Source organism: Panthera tigris, chromosome B3, assembly GCF_018350195.1.
Source record: "Panthera tigris isolate Pti1 chromosome B3, P.tigris_Pti1_mat1.1, whole genome shotgun sequence".
Lineage (NCBI taxonomy): Eukaryota > Metazoa > Chordata > Mammalia > Carnivora > Felidae > Panthera > Panthera tigris.
This window is the reverse complement of record NC_056665.1, coordinates 110433521-110451594: the sequence shown is the minus strand read 5'-3', so window position 1 is coordinate 110451594 and position 18074 is coordinate 110433521. Positions and strand designations below refer to the sequence as shown.

The window sequence follows — 18074 nt, the reverse complement described above, 5'->3', positions numbered from 1 at the left end:
CCTCCTCATCACAGTATTGTAGCTTTCCTGGCCCTGTCTCTGGCCTACAGATAGTGCAGGCCTTGCTTCCACCCCAGGGACTTCATGCTCACTCTTCCGTCTTGCCGGCAACACTCACGCCCCAAGTCTTTGTGAGGTTGCCTCCTTCTCGTAACTCATGCCATCTCCTCAGGAAGGCCCTTTCTGACACCCCGAGCTCAGGTAACCGTCAGCACGCATCAGTAGACATTCTTCATCTCATTGCAGTATTTTCCTCATGGTACCCATTGTCCACATTTATTCACTTATTTGCATGCTCACCTTCTATTCCCTCTACAACAGCGTAAGCTTTATGAGGGCAGGGGTTTTATTTATCTTGTTCCCAGGCTGTCCCTAGAACCTAGAACAAGGCCTTGTACCCAGGAAATAATAAATACATGTTGGTCACGTGAGGTACGAAGAATACATCATAAGTGAGCACACTGCATGGGAGCCAATAAAGGAATTGCTTAAAAAGAGGGAGCGAAATACCTTGTAGGATCCCTTGCAGAGGTCGTAAGATCTCAGGAATAGTAAAGAGGCACACGGAGCTGACACCATGGGTTGTTTGAATTCAATTAGACCACAAAAAATTGTCAGAATTGAGATTTCGGGTCGAAAGGGTAAAAAGGCATTTCAGCAAGCTGGGTGACTTGTGGATAGTGCTGGGTCTGTAGATTTTAAATGCTGACAGTCACTGCACTACTTGTGTGTACAGCTCTTGCCCCCGCCCTCCGGGTGGTTTTAAAGGCCACAGGCAAATTGTACAAAGGGAGGAGAGGAGGTGTAAGGAGCCAAGAGCCCACACACAAGAAACAAGTAGGCTTGGGGCTCCAGGACCCAGAAAGGAAGTCCCACGTGGGTCATGGCCCCCTGAGGAAAAAGGTGACCTAGACACCAGAGTGAGAGGAGAATGCTATTTTGGTGGCTAAATGCTTAAACAGGAAATAATACAAAGTTCACAAAAGATTTGAGGCATGGAAATGGGGAGGCGGGGAGCCCAAATCCTAAAATCTGAACAAGGAATAACTGTCAACTGTTGTACATGGAGCCAAAGATGCTAAAATAAGATATCAAGGCCATTTAAAAATTATTTTCCTTTCCTCCAACAAGTACAGCTAAGAAGCAAGCTCTGCTGAGACACAGGAAGCACAGGGAGCAGAGAGGGCCACGTTCAAATGCCGCGCTGCCACTCTTTGCCCACATGTCACCTAGCGGCTCCTCACTGCCCTCCGTGCTCCTCTCTGACCGCGGGCGGAGGGTGCTGGGTGGTGCCTAGCGCCGTGCCTGGCACGTGGTCAGGGGCAGTTTTTACGGCCACCACCTGCTCGGCACTAGCTTTTCCGTGCAGGAGCCCGCCCGCGAAGGTGCCAGAGTGCAAGCCTGGCCCCCCTTTGTGGCGGGAGAGCCCCGCCTCTGAGCCCTTCCCCTCCGCCCACAGACCCTGCAGAATGAGATCCTGGGCCATGCGCCACGGGTGGAGGACGTGCTGCAGAGAGGGCAGCGGCTGGTGGAGGTGGCGGAGGTCGACTGCCAGGACATCGAGGAGCGCTTGGGGCGCCTGCAGGGCTTGTGGGACACCCTGCGGGAGGCAGCAGCCGGGAGGCTGCAGCGCCTGCGGGACGCCAGCGAGGCACAGCAGTACTACCTGGACGCAGGCGAGGCTGAGGCCTGGATCAGTGAGCAGGAACTCTACATCATCTCCGACGAGACCCCGAAGGTCGGCCCGGGCTGGGGGGGTCAGGCTGGGGCAGTGGGGGGCAGTCACACCTGGTACCTCCGGGTGTGTGAGGATACCCGCTACAGCATACACACTGCAGTCAGGTGCCCTGTCTGCCAACTTAGATTTGACCTAACCCAAGATTTCCTCTCCTTTCTCATGCCATGGATTCTGTACTGATGGACTGCCACGGGAGGGATGGGAGATGAGGTGTGCGGGATCTCTAAGGAAGTTCTCCTGGGGTCAGAAGGGTAGAGCTGGGCCTGGGAGGGTAGGAGTCAGAAAAGAACCAAGAGGAAGGTAGGATGTTGTGGGAAAGGAATCACAGGAAGGAATCATGCACAGTTTTCTTTGGGGGGGGGGGTAGGGGGGGTCCCGTGAGCCTGGCTACCCCCCCTCCCCTCCCCAGTCTCGAGCACCTCCCTGAGCAGGTGCCCTGACAGCCTCTGCCTCCTAGGATGAAGAGGGCGCCATCGTGATGCTGAAGCGGCATCTGAGGCAGCAACACACGGTGGAGGAGTACGGGAGGAACATCAAGCAGCTGGCCTCCAGGGCCCAGAGCCTGCTGTCCGCAGGCCACCCTGAGGGGTGCGTGTGCACCGAGAGCGACTTGGCCGGGGCCCCACCAACCGGGATCCCTGCGGGTCCAAGTGGGAAAATAGCAACAGTTTTGGGGAAAATAGCAACAGTTTTCATGGAAACTGTGGGTTTGAGAAAACTGCTGATTGGCCCAATTCCATTTCATGTTTCGGTTTTGTGTGAGTAACTTCAAACGGGGCCAACTAAAGCCTGATTTGCAAAAAGATCAGAAAATGCAATAGCAAAACTCCCCTCTTGGTGAACCAAGAGACCTAATCTTTCGTAGAGTTAGATTATGCTAAGAGACACTGAAGAGTAACTTCGCTTTTCTCTTTATGGTCCAGAGGGTACTTCAGGATCTCACAGTGTCTCAGCAAAATCATTGTGTGGGCATGAAGGTAGAAAACCGACACCCATCTAGTTGGTTCTGCACAGATGGGGGCCCACCGGGTTGCACACCTCAGGCTGCACCTCCCACCCCGGGCTCAGCCCTGTCCTCGGCTGCCCACAGGGCATACACCGCTGTGGGGTTTCAGCATCCACCGCAGCATCTCTCAGGGGAGCCCCAGGGATTGAGCGCTTGGGACCACAGGCCCCTCCCTGCTGGTGCTGGAGCCCGCTCACAGTGCTGCTCCTTCAGCCTCCTTGGAGGAATATGGAGGGGCTTCTTTTTTGTCTCTCTAAGCTTCCCTGGGTGATGGATAATGGTGGGAGGCACCTTGAGGCATTCTGGTCTAAGGGATGGTTCTTTTTTTCTCCCCAGCACTTCCCCAGGGAAAGCTGCTGTCATTTCTCCTGCCTTCCCTCCCCATGTATCCCTGCCACAGGTGGGAGGAGTACATCAGCTCCCCTGCACTAGCTGCTCTGGGCTCTCTGCCTCCATCTCTGAGTGCTTTCTTGTTTTGGATTCCAGGGAACAGATCATCCGGCTTCAGGGGCAGGTGGACAAGCAGTATGCAGGGCTGAAGGACATGGCGGAGGAGCGCAGGCGGAAGCTGGAGAACATGTACCACCTGTTCCAGCTGAAGAGGGAGGCGGATGACTTGGAGCAGTGGATTACGGAAAAGGAGCGGATGGCCTCTTCCCTTGAAATGGGGCAAGACTTTGACCATGTCACTGTGAGTACTCACAACTGCTTTCTCTGTCTTCCTCGAATGCCATAGTTGCAGGAGCGGTCACTCCGGGCGCGCACGCGCACACACTGCTACCCGGAGATGCAGACACCACTGTGGACTCAGGCTGCCCTGGGCAGGTGTGGGACTGTGGCTCCAGGTGCTCTGGCTGCCACTCAAGAAAGTCTGCAGCTGGGGTGATGACACCACCCCACCCCTGAGCCCCATAACCACGTTTCTGTTTACCCCGTGTCCAGCTCCTCCGGGACAAGTTCCGGGACTTTGCCCGGGAGACTGGGGCGATTGGGCAGGAACGGGTGGACAACGTGAACATCATCATCGAGCGGCTCATCGACGCAGGCCATAGCGAAGCGGCCACCATCGCCGAGTGGAAGGATGGGCTGAACGAGATGTGGGCGGACCTGCTAGAGCTCATCGACACGCGCATGCAGCTGCTGGCCGCCTCCCATGACCTGCACCGCTACTTCTACACGGGCGCCGAGATCCTGGGCCTCATCGATGAGAAGCACCGTGAGCTGCCCGAGGACGTGGGGCTGGACGCCAGCACTGCCGAGTCTTTCCACCGGGTGCACACTGCCTTTGAGCGGGAGCTGCAGATGCTGGGCTTGCAGGTGCCTTCTGTCCCTTGCTGCCCACCTGCAGGCTCCAGGGACCTGCCTTTCACATCTTCCCCATGACCAGGCCCCCGGGGGCGTCGAGGCCTCTCTGGCTTCTAGAGGTGAAACCTCTAGAATGGACACCAGGAAATTTCACCTCCTAAGAAAGGCAACAGCTCGGGGCAAAAAGGCAGGGAGCTGCGGCTTTCAGACATTCCTTAGCTTCAGAAGTAGTTCTTCAAACTGAATCTTCAGAAAAGCCCAACGCAAAACATACCTTAAAATGTTCTTTCTCTGGTCGTATAACAGTGTTACGAGCGAGCATATATGTATGTTCCTTTTCTAGCACCAGTATGGGTATAAGCAATCTATTTAGGCACTGAATCCTCATTGCCACCCCCTGAAGTAGCTTCTAACATTATCTGCATTTTATAGATGAGGAAAGCAAGGCATAGAGAGAGTGAACAAGTTGGCTGGGAACACATAGATCAACAGTGGAGCCAAGATTCAGATCCTGGCAGTCTGGCTGTAGACACCATGCCCTCAGCCACCAGGCTGTTTGGTCTTTCTCTATGGGAGCTGGAGGGACCCCAAGATCTGCTTAGACCCCCCTCTTCCCATCACTGGAAGGCCTCCAAGGCACCTCTGAAGGTCCATAGGGCTCCACAGAACTTGATGTGATTGAAAGGGTGAGAGCAAAGGATCTTAATGCCAGGGCCTCAGCAGCCTTCCAGAGAGACTGGGAGAGAGGCTAGCTGTGGAATCCTGCACCCACCCATCAGGGTTCAGGGATGGGATGCCAAGGCAGGTTGGGCCCTGGTTCACCCAAGAGAGGACCTCCCAGGAATTTGTCCAGCTGGAGATGGGGTCTGTCATGAGGCTCTTGTGCCTTGTGGATGCCAGAGCCCCTGAGGTGGGCACAGCCTGCTGAAGTCTCAGGAATAAGGCTTCATTGTGCTGGGACTGGCCTCAGACAGGGGGTCCGGTACAGCCCCTTCCTCAGAGAGGCAGCATGCTGAGTGGTTAAGAACAGGAACTCAGGAGCATACCCCCAGTCTGCACCCCTCTTCTAGTGTGAATGACCTCAGGCCAGTCACCAAGCCTCCCTGTGCCTCAGTTTCCTCGTCTCGAAACCAGGGATCACAATAGTACCTCTTTCATGAGATGGTTGTAAAGATTAAGAAAGTAATAAATAAGAAAATGTTTAGAACAGTGCCTGGCACATAGTTACTCCCATTAATTCTAGGGAGATCAAAGGGCATAGGGTCCCTTCCACTCCTGTATCCTCCTCAAAGCCCCAGGGATGGCATGGGTCCATAGAGGCCAAAACAAGGTGCCTTTTCCCCCAGTGTTGGTGGGAGGCTGAAGATCTTGCCTTCTAGAAGAGCCCTGGGGAGGGAGACCAGGAGGAGACAGATCCCTTGCCCTTGCCCATCAGAGGCCCAAGACACGTCTTTCTGGAGAACAACGTCCAATTTCGCCCGACCACAGGTACAGCAGTTCCAGGACGTGGCCACCCGCCTGCAGACAGCATATGCTGGGGAAAAAGCAGATGCCATCCAGAACAAGGAGCAGGAGGTGTCTGCTGCGTGGCAAGCACTGCTCGACGCCTGTGCGGGACGCCGTACCCAGCTGGTGGACACGGCAGACAAATTCCGCTTCTTGAGCATGGTCCGAGACCTCCTCTCCTGGATGGAGGGCATCATCCGGCAGATTGAGACCCAGGAGAGGCCCAGGTAAGGGGGACGTCCTCAAGGCAGCCCCTCTCCTCAGCCACTTGGTCCCAGAGGCTGGCGGACCAGTGTGCTGCCCTCGGGGCACTACTCCTCCTTGGAGAGACAGTCCTGGACTGTGGGGGCACCTGAGGCTGGGCCTGGGCAGAAACTGAGTGGCTCAGCTTCTAGTGGGGGGGACCAAGCACTTCAGAGTGAAGGGAGCCCTGAGAGTGGCGAGGAAGACCTCTGCCATTCAGATCTGACGGCAGGGCGAGGACCACAGCTGTCAGTGAAAAAAAGCACTTCACGTACCCGAAGCTGGGCAGGTCCGAGACTGTGCACTCTTCCCCCCAGTGCTGGGCTGGGGAGCTCAGGAAGGAGCTCATTGTCCATGAAAGGCAATGGTCACCAGCCCACCTCTGTCCCTGTGTCCTAGGGTGCCCATCCTGATGGCCAAGCCTTTATATTTAACATTGTTACCCTGGAGTAACTCACATACCGTATAATTCAGCCTTTTAAAGTGCCCCATCCAGGGGGGTTTTTTGCAACCATCACTACAATCCAAGTTTAGAAGATTTTCATCACCCCTAAAAGAGACCCTGTACTCTTTGGCAGTCATCACCCCATGATTTCCTCCTCCCCCAGCCCCTGGCGACCACGAATCTGCTTTCTGTCTCTCTAGATTTGCCTATACTAGACTGCTCATAGAAAAGGAATTCTACATTATGTGGTCTTTCATGATTGGCTTCTTTCACCTGGCACAATCTTTCTAAGGTTCATCCATGTTGTAGGATGTGTCGGTACTTTATTCCTTTTTGTTGTCAAATAATGTTCTCAGGCTTCTTTGGGGGTTCCCAAATCCCCCGCCTATCCCATGCCAACTGACCAACGGCAGACACCAGGGCATCAGTGTTCCTGCTGGGGCTAGGCTGCCCAGAGAGAGAGGAGGAAGTGTGTTCAGACTCTCAGGCAGGCAGGGGGTGGCCCTCTCCAGTCAGGACTTGGCATCAGGCAGGCCAGAGTCACCCAGAGTTTCCTTCTTCCCCCAAACTCCCTCCTCGATTCCTGACCCTCCCCCCTTCCCCAGGGACGTCTCCTCGGTGGAGCTGCTCATGAAGTATCACCAGGGCATCAAGGCAGAGATTGAAACCCGGAGCAAGAACTTTAGCGCCTGCCTGGAGCTGGGCGAGTCCCTGCTGCAGAGGCAGCACCAGGCCTCGGAGGAGGTGAGAAGGACAGTGGGGTGAAGATGAGCCCCTCCGTGTCCTTGCCCTCACTCTTGCTGGGCCAGACAGCTTCCTGGGGAAGGTGCTGGGGGCCATGGTTTCTCTGAGGAGACTCCTCTTTCTTTCACTCATGGAGCATCAGGGCTGTGTGCAGGCCCAGGGATTAGAGCCTCACCAAACCCATCCAAGGTTGGCAGCTTAGCAGTGGAGAGCAGTCTCACAACCCGCCTAACCAACCATGACATGCACACATGTGGGATTGGCAACACCCATTTCCTAGGGTGAGGCACATGTGCCTCAGAGAGGTTAAGTAACTTGCCCAGGGTTGCACAGCTGGCAAGTGGCAGGGCCAGACTTGAAGCCAGATCCATGTGACCAAACCCAGCATGCTTTGCAGGATCCATTTGCATACCATCCCAGACAGGGGAAAGGTTTCCCAAAGCCTGAGTGATTCTCCCTTCCTTCCCCCAGATCAGCGAGAAACTGAAGCAGGTGCTCTACAGGAGGAAGGAGATGAACGAGAGGTGGGAGGCCCGCTGGGAGCGGCTCCGCATGTGTGAGTACCTCTGGGACCCAGAACCTGCGGGGGAGGGGGTGCAGATGCCTGCTGAGGTAGGGGCACAGAGGGGTGACTTTCACTGCCTGGAGATGAGCCCCCGCCCCCTGCAGCACCACTCATCTGCAAGGTTCTGGGGTCCACACAGACCTGTGGACAGGCTGCTGGAAGCCCACCTCTCACTCGCCAGCATGCCTTCTCCCTGCTCGCCCTCGGGCTCGCCCAGGTCTGGGTAGAACCTGAGCTGGGAAGGTGCTGCCGCCTCGTCCCAGGCTGGTGTCCCTGTAGAGCTGTAATCTGGGGGTGGGGGGTGGTCACGGGGTAAGGCTCTAGAGCTTCCTGCATGTTTGATCTGAGGCGTGTCAGGCACAGAAAGAGCTCTGTCCTCCTCAGCTGGCGACAGGAGAGGTGGAAAACCCTGCCACTCAGGGAGGAGGCACGCACAAGCCAGGAAGGCCTACAAGGGCCCATGGCTGCTTGTGCATGATTATGTGAGATAGCCGCGGGCTGGGAAGAGAGGGTGTTCAGGGCAAAAGGCTGCTCCTCAAGAGGAGACCTCTAAATTACATTTTGTTTTCAAATTTGAGTTCTGATTAACGTGTTTTTCAAATGTAACTCTGGGTAGAGATGAGGAAGGGGCCTGGTGTGGCGTGGGGATAGAGTGGTTTCTGGCGCAGGTCACCACGGAGCAGGGTGTCCGCGTAATTCACCGGCACCCGTGCGGGCCTCCTGCCTGACCGCTAGCTCCCTGTCTGCTGAGCAGCCCCCCATTGGGTGCTAACAGGCCCCTGGGCCTTGTGGGGGTATCTGTGGCTTGTTCCCCGTGGCAGTACTGGAAGTGTGCCAGTTCTCGAGGGACGCCTCTGTGGCCGAAGCGTGGTTGATCGCCCAGGAGCCCTACCTGGCCAGCCGGGACTTTGGACACACGGTGGATAGTGTGGAAAAGCTTATCAAGAGGCATGAAGCCTTTGAGAAATCCACAGCCAGCTGGGCGGAGCGCTTTGCGGCCCTGGAGAAGCCCACTACGGTGAGCTGGGAACGGGCGCTGGGAGGCTCTCAGCAGCCACCCCTGGGGGGGAGGTGGTTATCTCAAGTCAAGAACTCTGAGCCCATTATTAGGCACCCATGGACAGTGTAAGAGGCTTGGCAAGGGGGAGAGTGGGAAGGAAAGGGGAGAGGTAGAAAGTACTTTTGAATGTGAAAGGCAAAAGGGGTAAGTATTTTCAAAAGGAACAAACACCAGGTGTATTGGGAGCCATCTGTAGAGAAAGTTGGTCTAACGGCAAGCTCTTCTCTGTGACTGCTCTGATACTCTGGGCCTTTTTCTTCCCCTAGCTTGAGCTAAAAGAACGCCAGACCCCAGAGAGACCTGAGGAGGAGCCTGGGTAAGTATGGCGAGGGCCAGGCGGTAGACCCAGCAGGAGCATTCTGCCAAGGAGGATGGATGGGAAGGGAGAGGGAGGGTACTTTTTTAATCAGAAACAGGCCCCCTGATGTTTTAACAGTGCACATGTGACCTCTCACACCTGGGCCACTAGCCAGAGAAATCTGGAGTGTCTGTAGCTTAAAGGCAGAGAGGAGCTTTTGTTTCCCTCGAATCTAGGGGTACAGGCAGAAATGGGTAGAGAGCAGTGGCTGCTGAAGAATCACCTCCCCTGCTCTGGGCACCACCTGCACACGTGCCTGAGAGGCCATTTTGTGCACGACCATGTCCGTTTCTGAAGTATCTGCCATAACTCTTCAGATTAAGCAGCTCCTTGCTAAGTGCCTGTTGCCAGGAGGCCTGGACCAGGAGATAGCTGATGTGTGTGCCTTGGGGGTAGGCATCGGCCTCAGGGAGGTGGTTTCTAAAGAGGGGCTGTGTCCTCTCTAGGCCTCAAGAGGAGGAAGGCGAGACAGCAGGGGAGGCTCCCCGAGGTCCGCATCGCGCAGCCACCGAGAGGACATCCCCGGTCAGTTTCCTGTCTGGTTTGTCTGGTTCCTGGGAGTCATTGCTGCCAGAACCTGCTCATCCCTACTAGGCTCAGCCGAGGCAGAAGGCGAGGACAGGCGCACACCGCCCAGCCTTCCAGACTCCTCCTTCAGATCAGTCTTCCTTTTTAACTTAGGTTTCCTTAATCTCTAGAATAATTGGCCTCCTTCCTTCAACCCAGAAGAAACTGACATGCCCGCCCACTCATATGACTCTATTAGTTTGGTATTATCTAGTCTAATAAATTTTATTGTATAAATACATCACCATCTACATTAGGGGAAACAGTTTATCCAGGGAAGGTTTATTTTTACACATCATTCTTTTTCCCATTTTCCCTCTCAGTCCATCCTTCACACAGTAGGCCCTGAACACGCACATGTGCGCGCGCGCGCGCTCTCTCTCTCTCTCTCTCTCACATGCACAAATAGACCATCTGATCCCGCCTGCGCCAGCCACAGACATTTAGGGCAGTGGAGCGGGGACAGCCACCCTCTAGCAGATCCCTCCCTCCTACACAGAGCCTCCTTCCCTTTGCTGCTCCCAGGCCTGATGCCTGTGAGTCAGTGGGTTTGGATATGGAGCTGGCTCTGAAGCAGGAACAGACTTCAAGGAGCTGTGCAGGACTGAAGGAGAGCACCAGGGCTTCTGGGTCACAGGGCCAGTCCCCCAAACTTGTAGGAAAGTAGGGTGCATCAGAGTCCTGGCTGACGGAGGTGTTGGGAGGGTCCAAGACAAACCAGCTGCTGGAGGCTTGGGGCACAAGTCTTCAGGAAGGAATAGGTCCATAAGCTGAAAAGACCCAGGGTGTCTGTACCGGGAGCCGGGTAAGGCTGTAACCTAGGTTTTGGAGAAATGCCCTGGGGAGCGGCGGAGAAGAAGACAAGACTTCGGCACGTGCCTTGCATGGCTCACCAATGCATGCACCCCACCTCTCTAGTTGCCCGGTAAAGCTTGCCTGAACCTTTAAGGGAAATTGGCATTCTAGGTGGAAATTTCTGATACGTGCACCACCCCAGAAAAATGCACATACAGTGATTATTTCCTGTGCACAATCCCTGTCAGGTCTGTCAGCCCTTCTCACACCCCTGAGAGCCACACACACTCACACTCACACACTCTTCCACACTCTGAGCTCCCTCTGCTGCCTCCAGCCTGGCCGGAGTCCCTTTCTGAGCTGCACCAGCCCTTCATGTCCAGCAGAGGGCATTCCTGGGCTCCCAATGGAGGGTCCTTCCCAGAAGTGCCCTCTGAAGCTCCCATCACCGCATGTGGGATCTCTGGCGGACTTGGTCCCAGCCCCTTTTGCCTGAAACAGCCCCCGCCGGAAGGAGAGAGAACTTGAGGGCTGCCCGAACTGTGGACACTGGGGCTGGGACTGTCAGGCACCTCCTGTGCTTCGGCTGTGCGTCCCTGTGTGTCTTTACGTGCAGTGGTGTCCCCGGTCTGTGGGCTCCTTTGTGGCCACCTGAGCAACTCCATTGTCTGTGTCATGTACGTCTGTGCAAATGTAATTACGTGTGCGTCAGAGCTGCCTCCATCCAACACCTGAATGTCCCTGGGTTTGGGGGAATAAAACCTGCTTGGACCTGAGTATCTCTGGAAGGTGGGAACGAACCCACATCTGAGACCCTTCCCAAGAGCCAGCCACTCCGTCAAATGGGAGGATGCCTGTGTTTGCTACAGGAAGAATCCAGATGGCAAATCAAGTGAATACCAGGCCTGAGGCCTCATGGAAACAAATTTCCTGCCGCTTCTCCTTTCTGAGCCCTTTGTTGGGTTTTATGAGGATCTACAAAACTCCAAGGGAGGGTGTGATACCCAGTCGGTCTTTGATATGAGAAGAGAGGAAAATGGGTCCCACACAGGCTGGGACACCTTTTCAGAAACCACTGGCCTCTCCCAGGAAGGGCTGGCAGTGTGCTGAGCCTTCTCCCCGGCCGGGCCTGGGTTAGGGTGGCTCTCACGCTGTCCCATGTGTGTGGCCTGGTGTGGGTGCCCTGTAGAATCGATCCATGTGGTGCTGCTTTATGTGAAACCCATCACTAGTGCATGCTGGCTTCCTGCTTGGGGGAACAGATGGGAGTGGACCAGACACCTGCTACGCACCACGGGTGGCCACCCTGCAGGCCCCAGCTCGGTACCCCCCCTTTCCAGGTGTTTGCAAAAGCACACGCAGATACACACACGGACTGGAGTACATTCCACGTCCATCTTTTCCTCAAATACATCATTGTACAATTGATTGCCTCCCTCACCACCTTTCCACATCACAGCACGTTCTGGTAAAAAAATCTGGTCCTTTCATACAGGTAAGTATGTAAGTGTGTGCGTGAGGCCAAGCAGAAAAAAATAAGGTATCACAAAAGCCAAACTTCTGGAGTGGAAGTCAGGACATTGGGTTCTAGTCCTTAATGCTGCTAGAACCTTCCTGTATGATTTTATACAAACCACCTAATTGTCCTGGGTCTCCTCACCCTTATAAAGCCCTCTTTGGGATTGCAGAAAGTCCAGAACGTTCCTGTATATCAACAATATACTTAAATAAAGGGAGGGGCTGGGAGAGATGGGTTTCCCCACTTTCCTCTGGTCCCATCCTTAATTCTAAGGAGCCTGTTAGCTTGTCAGGTGCTAGCTGGTATGAGGCTGGATGGGAAAGAAGAGGCAAAGGGCTGGGGTATTTGCCTTTGTCCTTGGCTTGGGAAAGAGAGGCAGGGTTGGGCCTCAGCTCCTGCCAAAGTCTATGCCCTGAAGATGGCCCCGGGGCACTGGATGGGGGCCTGGCAGCAGGCTGAGCGTTCCCCTTCCTCTCAGTGCCTGGCACTGTCACCCCAGTACCCCCTGCCTGTATGTGTCCCTTCATCCTGGGGGTGGCTGTGGGAAGGGCCTGGGGTTCTTGCTAAGCATTCTCATCTCCCAGGCCCTGGGTGCCTCAGAATCCCCAGTGCATCTGCAGGGAGGTGTTGATTGTTGAAAGGTTGTGATTGATTTCACGGGGGAAAATGGTACTGCAGAGGATCCAGGTCATTTCAGATCACTCCAGGCTTAAAGGTCCCAGCCAACAGTGCTGGGATGTCTTCTGTGCATGGCATCCAGTTCTTGGCTTTGGGGTGGGAATTGGGGCCTGCTTGAGGAATTCTCCCAACGGGACAGCTGTGACAATGTGAATGGCATCCCTGAGAGGTACTGGTGCTCTGAAGGGCTGTGACAACAAGAAAGAGGCAGTCTTCAGTGTTCACCATGTGGTCGTGCCCTGTCAGCCTCTGGAACTTGAGGCTACTCTGGAAAGCAACTGCTGGGTGCTGGTCATTATCAGGTCCCTTCATCAGGTTGTCAGGAAAGATTCTTACCCAAGTGCAGCTCACAGACGTCACTCTTACCATGACCTTCCAAGACTGCCTGCAGCTGGCTGCCTGGGAGAGGACGGGCATCTCATTAGGGGTAAATGTGGGGAGTCTAGGTCCCTCGCCTCTCCCTTCCAGAATTTCAGAGGTTGCTGTAGCTTGAGGGCAGTAACCAGCGCTTGGAAATGGGAGGGACGTGCCCCAGGAGCTGAGTGGGCATACCTTTCAGAAGGTGCCTGGCTGGCTCCAGCAGCTGTCGCCCTTACCCCCACCCCCCACCCCCTAAGCTCTCCTCAGAACAGCCCTCCTGGCAGGCAACCTGAAGCTGTAATCAGCAACCAGAGGCCAGGCTCCACGTCCTTGGATGGAAGGGATGTGGGGATGTGTGGAGCAGCTGTGTCTCTTCTTGCCCGAGCAAGTGTTCCAGTCCTTTCTCCCCGCCCCGTGAGGCCCAAAGGAACTGCTTGCTGCTTCAGGCATTTTTCAGCCTGTGCGAATCCTATTTGTTCCTAATGAGCAGAAGGGACCTGGAAAGGTCTCTGTTTTCCCCTAAACCTGGGCGTGGCCCTGTCTCCCCAGGATGCCTGAATCAGTGGGTGTGGGGGGCGGTGGGGAGGGGTCTGCCTACAGTCTGGCACTGCACCCTGATACTCCAGGCTCTTTCTGGACCTGTGTCCACCACTGGGTGTGCCCAGCTTTCCATGCTGTAGCCACATGTGATCTTCCTGGCCTGGCTGCTCCAAAGGCTGCCTCTGCATTCTTCCTTCCAAGCTGTGTTTCAGAGCATCCCAGATACTGATGGACTCAGGACGGAACTCCGTTAACATTGGAGGCATCTCAGAAAAGGGGTTTGAAGCTGCCAACTTGACCACTGGGTGTAAGATCTGGGGGGGGGGGGGAGGCATCTTCTAACTCTTTTTAGTCTTTCCGAATCACAGCAGGATGGAGGAGGCACCAGCTTCTCCAGGGCAGGCCCGGAAGAGCCGGTGGTAGGAATGGTGAAGACCGCTCCCAAGGAAGCCTCCCATCCACGAGGGCGGTGGACCAGGTCCTCCCCTCCCTGTTTGAGGGGACCCTGCACACTCCCCTCTCCTTTTCCCTCACTTCACCTGGTGGCTCCTCCTGTCATCTTCCCTGGTTTCCCAGTTGTCATCTCAGATGGACTGAGGGCTCATCCCATCTCTCCACCCCAGCTGCTCCTGCCTTCCCTCTGGAGGCATTTGTCTCTGCTCGCCCTGACTTCCCATCTCTTGATTTCTTTGGCTGCTCTCAACTCAACAATCTTTTTCTTCTCTTGTAAACAGTTGTCTTCTGAACAGTCTTCCCAACCTGCCTGCCCACAGTCCTTCCCTCCCCTTACCCAGAGGACAAGCATCCAGACATCAGACACTGGGAGTGCAATTCTCGGCTGCAGAAGTGGCCAGCTTCCCCCCACCCCAGTTGAAGCACGACTTGGTTGCCTAAGGCATCCAGCAGTAGGTGTCGTCCAGCACCAAGCCCCTCTTCTGGCCCGTTCAGGTGTTTTCTGACTCGTCTTACAAATGTAGAGCAGGAACCACATTGGTAGGTTCTCTCCTCTGGAGCAACAGTACCCCGCCCCTTCTGCAGCAGGATTCCGTAGGAGGAAGGGACCAGACAGCTCTGCTTCAACTCCTCGCTCACTAGATGTGCAGCTGAACAAGTTACTCCTCCCTGACCCCACTTTTCCGAATCTGTAAAATCGGATAGGGATGATACTTGCCTCAGACTGTGAGGATTGGAAGAGAGAATGTAGGTAGAACATCTGGCACCTAGTAGATTATTTCCAGTCTTCATTTTTTGTCTGTCCCTCACTACAGTCCTTCATCTTCTTAAATGAAGCATCCTCCATGTGAATTCTAACACCCATTGCTAGAGCCCTCCCAAACCAGCCTTCCTGGAGCATCTCTCCCTAGATACCCCTGCGTATACACTCTGGGCTGAGTCCCTGCCGTGAGATCAGCAGGCAAGACGATCGCATCACAAGGAGGAATGGCCTCTTCCTGGGTGCACCCTCACACCCTGGTTCTCACTTATCAGTATCTCCTTTAGGGACAAGCCCCCTCACTTGCGTTTCCTTGCTTGTTAATACATCTGGGCTCACTGAGCATCTTCTAGAAACTCCAAAACACCCTGTGGTCACAGGCCAGGTTATTTTTCTCCCAGGGACTGGAGTGTTAGTTGTCTGTCTGCTGTCTTCTACACCCCCGGCCGGGCATGGAAGCACGCCTCCATCTCCTTTAGTCCAGAGCAGAAATGTACCCATCTTGTCCCCCTTCTTCTCCCATTCTTGAGCCTCCTTTGTGGAGAAGACCCTCAAGGCTCTGCCTACTTCCCCTACCCAAGCCAGCTTCCTAGGAAGACAATATGCTAAAAAGTCAAGCTGAAAAGACCCTGAAAAGGTGGCTGTTTCCTGCCCGTCGGGAACCGGGGCCTCTCCGTTTGACTGCAATCCTGAGAGATCCTAAAAGCCTCTCCTGCCTGTGCCTTTCCTCCCCTGATGTCCCCTACCAGCAGCCAATGCTGCCTGCCCCCTGCCCTCCTCTGACATCATGATCCCAGCAGCTGGCTCACACGCCCTCCTCTCAGATGCCCCTGCTTCACCCACCTGTTCCCCAAACCTCCATGCTACAGGCAGCACCCTCCTATATCCCAGCCCCCACCTTGGCCCATTCTCCTGCAGGCTGTCACCTCCACTTAAAGTCTAGACTCCCCAGCTGCTCCAGCCTGACACCTAGAATTTCCTCCAGTCCCCCTCTTTGAGTGTCCCCAGCTCCAGTGGGTGGTGTTTCCAGGCTAGGCACCCTCAGCACTGTAGCTATAATCCGTGCATCTTCCTTGTGATCTAAGGGCTGAAGCAGCAGGCCTTCCACCTTACAACACAGAGGACAGAAGGGACTCTTAGACCATCTCTCCAGGGCCCTTCGTCGGCAGAACCTGCCTCTCCCTACAGCCACACAAGTAGCCAGCTCTGGGCCACAGCCCCTCCCCTGTAGGGCAAGGCAGAATCTCCATATGAAAGTATGGCACGGTTTTGGGGGGCAGCAGCAGGACGATGGTCACCACCTCCCCTCCCTTCCCCAACTTTTAGAAGACAGCACGAAGATTTCCTCCTGGAGCCTGGGAAAGGAAGGTCCCTCTGGCCAAAACCACGCCCCATCTTTCTCATCTGTGGCTCCTTCCTTAGCCCAGAAGAGTAGCACTGCCAGCTCTGGGCCTGGGAGGCAGCCAGCAGCCGCCAGACACTTCTACCCCTCACCCTCACCCTCACCCTCAGCTCCTTCTCAGCCTTGGCCTTCAGGGCAGTCTATTCCACATGAATAGTCAAGGGCACAGAAGAAATGTTTGCATACATTGGAAACTCCCATTTTCTAAAACAAACCTGTGACCTGGCCATTTAACTTTTGATCACACAGGCCAGGTCCTCTGAATTGTACGTACCTGCTAGGGGATGTGGGTCAGGCACTCATTAGGAGGAAGCAGAAGAAAGGTTGAGATTAAGTTGGGAGGCAGTCCTGGAAAAATCTGCCTTTTTTTTTTTTTTTTTTTTTTTTCAGAGGACAGTGCAGAAATGTTAAGAGAATGTAAGTATAGGAAGAATATGTGGACAGTGCCTAGTAAAACCAGTCCTAGGAGGGTAGAGGCTGAGAGGCAAACGTGGCAGAGGGTCTTCTCTGACACCCCATGGCAGGTGCAGGGAACACCCTGGCCCAGGATGAAGGAGAGCAGTGCAGCCAGATGGAGAGGTAGGGGGTGGAAAGAGGCTTTACCTTCTGCATTAATAATCCGCCTCCCAACCTTTATACCCAAGTCAGAGGTTGGCTTGATTGAGTCCAAAGAAAAAGCCCAAACCCAGGCTCCCAGGCTCATCCCTGCCAACTTTGCCCTTCTACCCTGCTAGATGACCCAGGCAGTGCTTTGAGGCCTCTAAATCCCTGTGGCCGGTGCTAGCTCACTGCAGACACTTGAACATACAAGTACTGCAGATGTGTAAAGAGGAGTGTGAACCAGTCACAGCGCTCAAGGGGCCCTAAGGAAAAGATGAAAGACCTAACAATGTGATAAAAACTCAGGTTTTCTAATTCTGGAGTGCATGCTCTTTTGATACCTGTTAGCTGTGTGACCTTGGGTAAGTCACTTAACCTCACTTAACCTCTCCTTGTAGATTGAAGGCAGTAGACTAGGTTAGTGGTTTTCAAACTTTTCAGTCATGTTATCCTTTATTTAAATGAGATCTTACTGGACTGCCAACTTAAAACTGTTTATTGGACTGTCCTAATTTGATGGAATACAAACATGACCAGCTTTATCTTTCCTCCAATCACTGCCTCAGACCTCTCCATTGAGCCTCTCCTTCTATTCCTTCGTACCATCTCAGGCAATCCTTGGTCACTTCCATCTGCTGAAAAGCCTACCCAGTCTGTTTCAGTTTAAACCTTCAATCTGCTATCCAGTGTAGTGTCCACATTCTCTCATCCTCCATTTCTCTATTTCAGGTTTGATCCGTGGTCTAAAGGACCCACAATGGGGAGCACAGGGTCTCTGCTCTTCTCTGGCTACTCCAGGCCTCCACCTTCAGTTGTGGGGCAAGAAGTAGGGAGTAGAAAAGGGGGCAGTCTCTACTGCGTGGGGAGGTTCTGATCCTCCTGGGTGATGTCCTTGGTCCTTCAGGCATCCAGACGTGGCATAGGACCCTTCCCACCTGGTGCTGTGAGGTCTCCAATAGTCAGGCCTTGGAGACAGGGTCCTGGCCAGATGGCTCAAGCTAGGCTGCCTGCATTGGTGCCCATTTGGCACACACTCCTCTGTGCCCTACCTGGCAGGGAGAGGCTGGCTGCCTCCCCTGCTACCCTCATCCATCCTCATCCATCCTCCCCTCTTCTGCAACAGGGCACAAAGGCAGATCACCAATGCCTCTGCGTTGGTATAGGTCGGCTGGGGTATAGGTCGGCTCCCCTTCTCCTGGGCATGGAGGCCCCTCGTTGGGCTGGGTAGGGGCAGGAGCACCCCACCCTACAAAGGGAAGTGCGGAGAGGTAAAAGCCACAGCTTTTCCCTGGGGCGATGGCTCCTAACCTGGGGATTCTCCACTTCAGCATTAGAGAGCATGAAAAGCTTATTCAGAAATACCAATGTGCTGACCCCACTCCAGGGTGTATTTTGAAGTTGGGGACTGTAGAAGGCAACCAGGGTTAGGA

General features: G+C 54.6%; 1 protein-coding gene across 2 annotated transcripts in view; it reads left to right on the top strand.

Moving 5' to 3' along the window:
- The window catches only part of SPTB (spectrin beta, erythrocytic), a 149812-nt gene that overhangs the window by 126025 nt on the left and 5713 nt on the right, over positions 1–18074 (top strand). For both annotated transcript variants that reach the window (XM_042989898.1, XM_042989897.1), the window contains exons 24-33: positions 1460–1738; positions 2196–2326; positions 3231–3435; positions 3687–4061; positions 5538–5782; positions 6849–6987; positions 7459–7543; positions 8374–8570; positions 8879–8928; positions 9417–9495. In XM_042989898.1, coding sequence (XP_042845832.1) covers positions 1460–1738; positions 2196–2326; positions 3231–3435; positions 3687–4061; positions 5538–5782; positions 6849–6987; positions 7459–7543; positions 8374–8570; positions 8879–8928; positions 9417–9495 — 1785 coding nt within the window. The remainder of the gene's footprint in view (positions 1–1459; positions 1739–2195; positions 2327–3230; positions 3436–3686; positions 4062–5537; positions 5783–6848; positions 6988–7458; positions 7544–8373; positions 8571–8878; positions 8929–9416; positions 9496–18074) is intronic.